This window comes from Chanos chanos, chromosome 4 (assembly GCF_902362185.1).
Source record: "Chanos chanos chromosome 4, fChaCha1.1, whole genome shotgun sequence".
NCBI classification, from domain to species: Eukaryota; Metazoa; Chordata; class Actinopteri; order Gonorynchiformes; family Chanidae; genus Chanos; species Chanos chanos.
In genome coordinates this window covers 21,001,129-21,012,564 of record NC_044498.1, presented here as the reverse complement: position 1 = coordinate 21,012,564, position 11,436 = coordinate 21,001,129, and the positions used below count along the sequence as shown (strand labels likewise).

Here is an 11,436-nt window from a genome sequence, read left to right as displayed (position 1 = left end):
AACTTGTATTCACTCCTGCTTGTTTTGAAAGGTTTGTTTTAAATTAATTGAATAATTATTTTTGTCACCAACATAAGAAGGCCTGCAAGATATGCATATGTATATATTTTATCTTCAGAATATAAACATTTAGAACAAGCACTCAGTTTTTCTTTTTATCCGTTTAAAACAACACTTGTAGTGTCGACAAGAAAGTAGAGGGATGAAGGAAGGAGGAGAGGTGAGGAGAGCAGAAAATGGTGGGAAGAAACATACCAATAGAGCATGAAAGACAGGTGATGGAAAGAAAGAGAGAGAGAGAGAGAGAGAAGAGAGGGGAAAGAGGCAGGGTGTTCTGGGGTCTATGAAATGAAGGATAGCAAGAGCAAGGTGAGAAGACATCTGTTTCAATGACACGCGTTCTCAGAGGAAGGGTATGAGAATCACCAGCTGAAAACTGAAAACGCTGCAAATTCAAACACACACACACACACACACACACACACACACACACACACACACACAAATGTCAGACTAAAACATATGCATAGAGGAATTCTGATGAGGCCAAAGAGGTCACTTCCATTGACCTGAAAAAAACATTTCTTTTTCTGACAGTTCTTCTTCTTCTTCTTTTTATTGTGACATGTTGTTCTCATGCTAACAGAGAAAAACAGTGCTATAGTGATAGTCTCCATTCATCTCAAACCCTCAGGTCTCACTGACATTAAAATGCAGTACGAAGTCAGTCCTCTGCCCATCCTGAGTAAAAAACACACCAGCTCAGTGAACACAGCATTGTCCTGGTCTAAGCTCTGCAGTCACATGGCATCTCAGCCCTCGTTCCCACACACGACACCTGCCTGTCCTGAACAGTTCAGTTCTGGCCCAGCACAAGCATGCCAGAGTCCATAACTCCTGGTTTTCATAATCATGCACTGTTGATTCAGGTGTGCCAGAGCTCATCTAAAACAAAAACAATCAGGGATTTTGTTCCTGGAGGGACAGATCAGAGAGGCGCTGATTTAACAGACAAACAGAGTGTCAAAGGAAAATGAACTCATTTCAGAGCTCTGAGGCAGCTTGACTGACTGACTGACTGATGAAGCTAACGGCTTCATTATGTTTGCTGAAGAGATGTTAGGGATTATAGATGAGTCATTCATGTTCACAGTATTACATCGCAAATCCAGGTCAAACCCACATTTTGCTTCCTGAGTCACTCTGTATTTTGAACATTTTTTGTGTCCTTACCACATAAACGTCTGTGAATTGTTAAAAAGTTGTCTAAAAGCATACATAAAGTGAAAAGCATGCTAACAACAACTAAATTTGCCTCTGGATATCCACAGTAAAACAACAAACATCACAGGCCACAAATAAACAAAAGGAAATGAAAGACTACAGATAAACAACAAACAATAGTAGTGCTGTTATGCAACAATACCATAAACATATGACTTTTGAGCAATATTCTCCCCGAGAATATTCTGGCTAACATTAACACAAGTCCACAAGGGGAGAAAAAGCTCTGCATCTCCATGGTAGCGTGTGTCTCTGCCTCCCCATATCACACTGCATTTGACCTTTCACCTTTGACCCCGAAAAAGCCACACTCACCTGTTGTGTCGTTTGATGAGGGCCGTGACCCTGTCCGAGTGCGGCCCAAGATCCTGAGAGAAACGACAGAGTTCATTAAGCTGAGCCTTTAACCTCTCTGCCATGGGTTCGGCTGTGAGAAGCCCCTCCAGCACGTCCTGACACAAACACACACAAGAACCAAAAAAAAAGTGGAGGAGAGGAGAAAGTCAGCAAAGAGAACACACTTAACACGACAGACAGTCTTGGTTATCTCCGTAACACAGTCCCGGATACACGGAAACACACTGACACATACTGCCATTCAGCTCCTATCCCTGGCCTGTTTGGCTGGACTGGTACAAAAGCATGTCTGTTCTTCAGAGAGAGTAGGAAACAGTGTTTCTTCCCGCTTCCCAAAGCATGCCTGAGATTCTGAGAGGCCAAAGTCATGCCTTTCCTCCCCCTTTCTCCTCCCTCCTCTCTCTCTCTCTCTCTCTCTTTCTGTAAAAGAAGGAAATGTTCTCTCTCCTTACACGTTCCTCAACAGAACACTTCCCGCGACACTCTTCCTCCTCCCACAGTGCTGTCTCTCCTCCTCTTCCTTCTCTCCCTGTCTCTACCCTCCTTTTCTCACACTGCTTTTGCTGCTTCTCCTGTCTTTTTCTACACTCGCGCACATTTACTCCTCCCTCTGTTTTACGTCTGTGCACTCGCGCGCTCCCTCTCTCCCTCTCTCTCTCTCTCTCTCTCCCCCTCCCTGTGGGATTCAGCTGTCAGATGCTGAGCGGTTAGCGCCGCACAAACGAGTGGAGAACATAAACAAGTCTGGACACAGGAAGCAAAGGAAAAAGAGATGGACGGAACAGAGAGGGAGAGAAGAAATGAATGAAAAAAGAAAAAAAATATTTAAATGAAATCCAAAATGACTAGAGAACGTTGAGCCATGTCCTTGAGAAGAAGGAAAAAAGGAAAAATATCCTCTGCTTGTTTTAATTAACTGAGCAAGCGGCAAAAGAGAGAGGGAGAGAGAGAGAGAGAGCCCTGAAGAGTCGACCTTATGTCAAACCTCAGCAGCAGGAAAACAGATTACAGGATTCACTTTGGTTTATAAAGAGGAAGAGATAGAGAGAGAGAGAGAGAGAGAGAGAGACAGAGGAAGGGCAGGGAGGCAGGGGGGTTGTAAAAGAAAGTTGGAAAGAAGACTGAGTGAAGAGTGTCATTCCCTCATAGTTTGTGTAAATCACAGCTTTGTGTCTCTGTGTTTGTATATGTAGTTTCCAGGGAGTCTCACTGTTTGCACACTGGTTTGTTTACTAACATTTATGCGTGTGTAATGACAGTCTGTACTGTCCTGCATGTGCTCCATGCCAAGCTACTGCCTTCTTCAAAGCTAAGATCTGAGAGTCTTTGAGTCCTCAGTGTCAAAGCCTTCTCTGATATCATTGTAAACAGAAGACATGCATTAGTTTCTATATATGTTTATCTCTCTCTCTCTCTCTCTCTCTCTCACTAGTTACCTTAGCGACCAGCCATCCCTCCACTGCCTCTGGTCCGCTGTTCCTTCTCTCCGCTTTGCACAGTCCCTCGTTCCACTCTCTTAATCGTGTGTCAAGCTCCTTGATCTCTCCCTCCAGCTGCTCCGTCAGACGCGCTTGCTCCCTCTCGGAGCTGGTCGTCGCGGCGACCGCCGTCTCCAAGGCATCCCGGGCCCTTAGCGACGCCCCCTCCCATTGCTGCAGGGCTCGAGCGAGCGCTGCTCCCTCCCTGTCCATCAGTTCACAGCCCCCCGCCGCCGTGTGGGTGCCAACTCGCTCCGCGTTCCGCCGCACACGCTGCAAACCCTCACGACCCTCGCACACTCCTCGCTCCAACAGCTCCTGAGAGAGAGAGAAAAATACAGAGGGAGGGAGGGAGGGAGAGAGAGGGAGAGAGAGAGAGAAGGTAAAGTTGCTAGGGTAACTGCAGCGTCAATCGCTGCCTGTATCCAATACTGCCACCGCTCATTCTATTTACAGCTGCTCGTTGGGGTGGCCTCTCAATTTCTCTCTTCCTCTCTCTCTCTCTTTCAGCGGAGGTCTGAATCTCCATGATTCTCTCTGCTCCTCTCGTTAGCTCCGTCATACATACATTATCATAAACAATATTCCCACACAGTCACCATATGAGTTTCTCTTCCTCCACTTATACATTTCATGCCCTTTGTCTGTCCTCATTTTCCAGCTAGGTTGTTCATCTCCATCACTCTCTCACATCACAGGGAACTTGCCCTGATCGATTACCCAACCTCCATCCTCTCTTTTATGGAGCTCACTCTCTTCATCCTTCTCTCCTGCTCTACTGCATCTTTTCTATCCTTCCACTTACTTATTCTTATTTACACTTTCATTTTTTCTCCACAGCTCTATCACACTTCCTCCTGCTTACATCCCTCTCTCTCTTACATCTCTCTCTCTCTCTCTGTTTCTGTCCTTCTCTCCTCATTTAGCAGACAGTAGTTATTCAGAGAGACAGAGGGTGTAAAAGCGCGCCATCCCTTTTTCCCATACTTGCTTTTCACTGCATGCCCTTCAGTTTATCCCTTTTCATCCCTCCCTCTCCAGACTCTGTCTTTTCTCTCCACCCGCACCCCCCCCAAAACACCTCACAAAAAAGAGCAGTTTTGGAGAGTAGAGAAAGGTGTGAAAAGCAAACACATTCAGAATGAAAGCAACAGCAGAAGGTTCACAAAAGCAGGGCATTTATTCCCACTGAACAAATCTAAGGAAAGAGCCTTTTGGGACATTAATGTGCTTATGTGAGGAAATAATAAAATAACAACATTTCACTAATACACGCACATTACGCACATACAAAAGCTCTTAGATGTGAGCATACACACAAACACACACACACACACACACACACACTCATATCCACATGCACACAAGACCTCAATTATAGTGTGTAAATGAAAGCCCATCAAGCTTTTCAGATCAATATTTTCTCACATTTTTCTCACATGCTGTCTCCACATTTGAAAGTGTGGAAATAGATTGTGAGATGACTTTATAATAAAAGATTACATTTGCTTAAAAAAACTAATCAAAAATACAAAAATAATCAAAAAATTTATGAGAAACTGGTATACTTTCCACATTACAATCTTCCCAATAAGGACAGTACACTCACTTCATTAGTATAATGAAGTAAATTAGTAAATTTATGTTTGTGTGTTTGTGTGTGTGTGTGTATATGTGTGTATACACATGTGTGTTAAGTAAATATTTAAAGGGAGAGTGTGTGTGTGTGTGTTCGCGTGAGTGTGTGAGAATTCAGTAAACATTTAAAGGGAGAGTGTGTGTGTGTGTGTGTGTGTGTCTGTGTATCTGTGTGCATGTGTGTTTGTATTTAGTGAACATTCAAAGGGAGAGTGTGTGTGTGCGTGCATGTGTGTGCGTACATGTATTTGTGTATGTGTGTGTGTGTGTGTGTGTGTGTGTGTGTGTGTGTGTGTGTGTGTGTGTGTGTGTGCGTGCATGTGTGTGTGTGTGTGTGCGTGCATGTGTGTGCGTATGTGTGTGTGTGCGCACGTGTGTGTGTGTACGTGTGTGTGTGCGCGTATGTGTGTGCGTATGTATGTGCGTATGTGTACGTGTGTGTGTGCACATGCGTGTGTGTTCGTGTGTGCGTGTGTCTATGCGTGTATGTGTGTGTTTAGCTAGACTGTCTCATCAGTAAGTAAAGGTGTTGTGGTTATGGTGTAGTAGGAGTAATGAGTTCTCACCCTCACTTCTGTTAGCTTCCTCTGAATGGAGGCAGAGTCGCCTGATGGGTCAGACCATCGCTGAAGTTCCTCACCTGCCACCATCAGCCAATCAGTAAACTCCCTCACTGACCCACTGTATTCCTCATGTTCACGTACAACGGACTCCGAGAGTCTGACTCTCTCCTGCAAAAGACAAGTACGTAAGACACTTCACATCAGTAGTTACACACTAAGGTATATTAACTAACACACACACACACACACACACACACAAACATACGCAAAGCACACTTAAGCAACCTTTTACCTAATACTTAAATGAAACTGAATTTTTAAATGAAATTGCAACTCCAAATGAAGTGTATTCAAATCACTAAATTCCCCAAAACACGTAAAAAGAAAACAATCACCTCCACAGCCGCCCTGACGTCCTCAAACTGTTTCCTGAGTTGTGCCCTCGTCTCCTCTCCAAATGACAAATCTCTGGTCTGTTTATATAGCTCAGCGGAGCTCTCCTCTAAATGGGACAGGGCCCCCTGGTGGTCCTGGACATCTGCCTGCAGTGAGCGCAGTCTCTGAAGCTGGAGGGTTTTCTCTCTCAAGCCCAGCTGGGGCTCCAGGGGTCCTTTAACCTCCCTCTCCACCCCTTTTAACCAGCTCTGTAACAGGCCGTGAGCCTCCAGGTACTGCCACCACTGGGTAACTGTCCACTCCAGCTGACTGGAAGAGTGGTTATCAGAGACACAGTGACACAATTGCACTGATAGCATCTAAGATTACATGTGAAACAATGTGAGAAGTAATCACTGGCATGTATGTTCATACACACACACACACACACACACACACGCACGCACACACATACACATACACATACACACACACAGTAGGGTATAGCAATCTGTCTCCATTGACATCCCAGTGGACCAATCACATCAATGTATTTATTACTGATGCAGCAGTAACCAAGACAAATACACATTCTGAATGTGCATTGCGTTGATTAGAACTAACAGTGCAAGGAGCTAACTTAGCCGCCATGGTGATTATGAATAAAATGAGTGCGTGTGTGTGTGTGTGTGTGTGTGTGTGTGTGTGTGTGTGTGTGTGTATGTGCGCGTGCGCGCATGTGTGTGTGCATGTAACAGGCGGTCCAGCTGGTACTGAATGGCTCATCAGACACAGGGAGGTACAACACCTGTATTGTGAACAAACAAAACCACACACACACGTACAGAAACCACACACTAGACCAGACAGACACTCCTCCTCCTGCACCAGCTCACTCCTGAAGGATTTTACTCAGTTTCTTACGTAACACACTCAAACTCAACACTGAGAGGCTTAGCGGGACCTTGATTAGCTGAATGAGGTGTGTTTATGTACCACTAAAGCAAAAATTTGCAAACATTGCAGCTGCTCCTGTAGGTGGAATGCAAACTTGTACAGAGGGGGATAATGAAAACCGGAAAGCAAATCTTTTCCTTTCTTTCTTTCTTTCTTTTTTCTAGCATAAAGATCATGTGCAAACACTTAGCATAGAACATGACATTCTGTGTGTAAATAATCCGATTTTTTTTTTCTGAGTTGACATATGAACAAGACTCAGTTACAGCGGAAAAATGGGAAAATACAGTAAGGCAGTGTTTGATGACATTTGCCTCTCAGTATAAATTATTTTTAGGAGACACTGTCACATGCTTTTTAGGTTAGAATGTATTTAGTTTGATTTGAACACATACACACACACACACAAATGCACACACACGACATGGATCCAAATATCAAATATCTGGTATGTGGTATGACAAGCAGTATTCAACATACCACTTCACATCACAGCTCAAATCAGTGCATCAGTCCACACCATAGCTTACATCAGCTTAAATCACATCTCAATTTCAACTTTTCAGCTTTTTGTCCAAAAATGGTCAACTGGTTTTGCAGCACAGTGCAGACAATAACAACAATGCAGAGATAAAACCTAGTAAAAGCTGTGTCCATCAGACAGAAGGCACATCACAAGGCAGAAAGGCATCATCAGTGAGTTAATAGTCAGCAATTCAAAAGCTAACAAAGTAAGCATTTTTAATGGATTTTCTTTTTCACTCATTTGCTTATTTGTAACCAAACTATCTATCACCATCAGCAATTAAAAGTGAGCAATTCAATTGACATTAAAGTACACCAAATAAATAAACTGAATGAATAAAACATGCTGTCTGTTTTTGCATGAATTAAGCAGTCTGATTGCAACCGGAATAGATAATTGCTTTCCGTTTATTGGTCCTGGTTAAGGATGGATGTGTGGATGGATAAATAGAGAGGGTAATGTCAGACAGAATAGACTCTGCCTTCTTCACTACCTGTCTATTCTAGAAATCCATCAGACTATTCAACTGGACTCTCATGATCTTGCTGCTCACCTAGGACATTTTCGTTGCCATACCAACTCACCAGTGAAAACCTAAAGCTGACCGACTCTATGTAGGCTTTGTGAAAAAGAATCATTAGTGTCTTATCTACTTCAAACCTAGTCAGTTTCCTCAGACAGAAGAGCTGTTCCTAGCCTCTCTTACACAGTTCCTCTGTGCTGCTCTAAGATTTTGATTTATGATCTCTCACTGTGCCTAGATATGTGTAAAAAGCTACAGCGTCCACCCTCTGACCCTTTATGACTGTGAGCTCAGAGACAGGTGGGAGCCATATAAAGTCAATGCTTTTGTCTCCATTTTTTTGTTTTTTTTCATATTTAATTGCAGAAAAGCTTAGTCGCACCAGTCGTCATCAACAACAGGGCCATGATATGAGTTTCCTCAGCTTACAATGACCGTCAACTGTAAACCTCAGAACACAGCAGTCTTTAGGAGGGCGATGACAGTCGTCAGAGTAAAAGACGGAGAGAAGTGATGAGAGCTTTTATCAGGGTATTTGCTTACACCACAGTTTGGATCTGTGTATCAGTGCACACCTCAGTGTAAGTGTACCAGTTCACACAACAGCCCAAATCAGCGTACCAGTTCACACAGCAGCCCAAATCAGTCTACCAGTTCACACAGCAGCTCAAATCAGTCTACCAGTTCACACAACAGCCCAAATCAGCGTACCAGTTCACACAACAGCCCAAATCAGTCTACCAGTTCACTCAACAGCCCAAACCAGTGTACCAGTTCACTCAACAGCCCAAATCAGTGTACCAGTTCACACAACAGCCCAAATCAGTCTACCAGTTCACTCAACAGCCCAAATCAGTCTACCAGTTCACACAACAGCCAAAATCAGTGTACCAGTTCACACACCAGCCCAAATCAGTGTACCAGTTCACACACCAGCCCAAATCAGTCTACCAGTTCACTCAACAGCCCAAACAAGTGCATCAGTCCACACTAGAGAGCTACATGGGAATGGGGACAGCACTAATGTCTTCTGTGGTAATCTGCGGGCGTAGGGACTAAATTAAGATTATTCCTGAGTTGAATTCGGGAATTGAGGAGGGTTTTAAAGTATTCCCATCAGAGCGGTAATGAAATGTTTATTAACTCTGCAGTACTATTAATGAAAGCACTTCTTGAAATCACATGTGGTATGCAAAGCAGTAGTATTCTAAGCAACACCAGCGTACGAGAGTGCTCACTCGCTTTGAGCAGTCATGATGCTTAAGGCAAGTGTCCAGTTGCTCATTTGTCAGAAAAGCAATCATGTGGTCTTTGAGTTGAACAGTGCCAGAAGCAATGTTTGGAAAGAATTCACTTTGATCAAAGTTGATTGACATCCTGTCCTATATGAAAAATTCATGAATGAATAATAATTAAAATGAGTAAGGAGAAGTATTTACATTTTGTGCAACACTGTGAAACGTCTAGTGCGTTTGTAAGTGTGCTTCCAAATGTAACCTGAAGAGAAAAAAAATTGGGGGGGTGGATGGTTGGATGGTGCAGGGTCAGTGCTGGGGCATACAGGGATGGGGCAAAGATGGTGTTAGGGTGCCGCCAGTAATGAGGTAGAATTTTGTCCCTGTGCAACTCTCTAGTCCACACTACACCTCAAATTAGTGTATTAGCCCATGCAGTTTAGGTCAGTGATGTCATGAGGTTACTCTACCTGTGACAGCCCATTGCTTTTGTGAGTAGCTCAACCCATGCGTCCTCTACTTCCTTTAGCTGTGCACGGATGACTTCCTGTCCTGCCTTCCCGCCGCTCCTGATGGCGTGTTCGCCCTTCCCGACAGCCATGTTTAGCTTCACCTCTCCCTCACCCTTCATCAGGAGGATATCCTGTATAAGGAAAGACTGTTGCCAAACTACTGTACACTAACATCAGTCAACTTACAGTACGCAGACAACCAAACCCCACACTAACCTAGTTCTTGAAAATTTCATGTCTTGAGTCAAAGACCAAGGGCTTTTGTGGGAAAAACATTCAAGAGCCACAGCATATTACTTGTTAGAAAAGTGGTATGGCCAGTTGCGTGTATAATAATTCTCCACACAACGCATACTTAAATTTGAAATAATGTTTCACATTGAATTTACATGCAGAGGGTAGGATATTCTTAAAAAAACATTTGGAGGAAACTCTTAGAGGTCGTACGGGGTCAGATGCTGAACTGCAAAGAATTCGAGCCACTCAGCACGTGGTAAACTTTTCTTCCTGAAATTTCAATAATGGCTATTTTTTGCCAAGAATGATGGAAAAAGCAAAATGCAAACACTTAGGATATTAAGTCAAAACAAAATAGGCCTCTGGGGAACTCACAATGGTTTATCTAGTCAGTGGAAAATACATTTATCTATTGAAGCTTGTATGAAATACACAACTCAGTGATGAGGACATAAGACAGCTCCACCTAGTGGTAACAATTTTAGTAACTGAATAGCATCCAGCGGTTTGTTTTTATTCACCTGAACTTTCTCCAGCCTCTCCTCCAGCTCCTCTTTGTTACCCTCAGTACTCTGCAGCTCTCCCAGTCTGCCCTGCACATCTTCCAGCCAACCCCACACCTCCCTCAGTGTCTCCCCCAGCTGCTTGCCCTCCTGCAGGCTGCGGAGACGAGCCCTGAGCCCCTGGAGCAGCTCCTGATGAATGGAGAGCAGCTCTGCAGACACTTTGACCTCCATTCCTGAGCCTACACCCCCTTCAGTCAGAGTCAAAGAGTCCTGGTACAGACGCTCCAGAGATGGCCTGCAGGGGGAGCCGAAGAGAGCGAGAAAAAGGCTTTTGTCTGGGGTTTAAGAAAGGAGGAAGCTCATGATAGAAATTCTTTTGCATTCTTCTGATTTTACATACAAACAACACAAACAAACAAACTACGAAACGCAATCAGACTCTCACAGACTCAACCTTTTTTTTGCAACCACACCGCACAATAACAAACATATACAATGACATTCACACACACACACACACACACACACACACCTCCTCTTGAGTAGCACTCGGTGGAGCTCTTCTATTCTCTCCAGCTCCGCGGCAGTGTCAGGGACTTCCTGCTGTCTCTCTCCCTGCTGACGAGGCTCTGTCTGCAGGCTCATCTCCATCTGCTGCAGCCAGTCTCTCAGCAGTTCCACACGTTCATCAAATCTGTTTATCATACCAAAACACACCTGAGTCTCCTCCACACCTTCACAATCCACACCAGTGGATTCAGTCTGATACAAATCACTCAAATCAGCAAAAAACATAACACATCAAAATCACTCCTTATTGTGATACTCCATTAAAAAAAAAGATATTATATCAAAATGATATTCCAACCCCACTGCAAGGTTATCCTCTTATTGCAAATATTCCTGCTTCTGTGGTTGGAAAAAGTACATGCAGTTCTTTACCCATGCAGTAGGGCGGCACTCTTCTCCAGGTCTTGCTGCATCTGTTGGCATCGTATCACAAATGCATCCCAGTTGCCCTGGCAGGAGGCTAGATGTTCTTGGACTCCTCCAGCCCCAGTTTTAGGGAGATGCACCAAGAGTTTCTCTCCTTCCTCACAGACTCTCCCCAAGAGCTCCTTGCCTTCCCCTTCACGTTCTAGCGCCATCTTCAGGACAGGTGAGTAAAACAAATAAAATATTAGCCAAAATATAGAGATATAAGAAACACATGGAATGAGCTCAAGAACTGTGAAGGCAATTGTA

At 44.0% G+C, this 11,436-nt stretch overlaps 1 protein-coding gene across 1 annotated transcript in view; it reads right to left on the bottom strand.

Annotated features, from left to right (window-relative positions):
• Positions 1–11,436, bottom strand: part of syne1a (spectrin repeat containing, nuclear envelope 1a) — a 126,780-nt gene that overhangs the window by 77,218 nt on the left and 38,126 nt on the right. Inside the window, exons 51-58 of the mRNA XM_030772170.1 lie at positions 11,134–11,339; positions 10,724–10,885; positions 10,207–10,486; positions 9,407–9,579; positions 5,716–6,025; positions 5,324–5,488; positions 3,078–3,437; positions 1,600–1,736 (exon numbers count right to left, since the gene is read on the bottom strand). Of these exons, the coding sequence (XP_030628030.1) occupies positions 1,600–1,736; positions 3,078–3,437; positions 5,324–5,488; positions 5,716–6,025; positions 9,407–9,579; positions 10,207–10,486; positions 10,724–10,885; positions 11,134–11,339 (1,793 nt within the window). The remainder of the gene's footprint in view (positions 1–1,599; positions 1,737–3,077; positions 3,438–5,323; positions 5,489–5,715; positions 6,026–9,406; positions 9,580–10,206; positions 10,487–10,723; positions 10,886–11,133; positions 11,340–11,436) is intronic.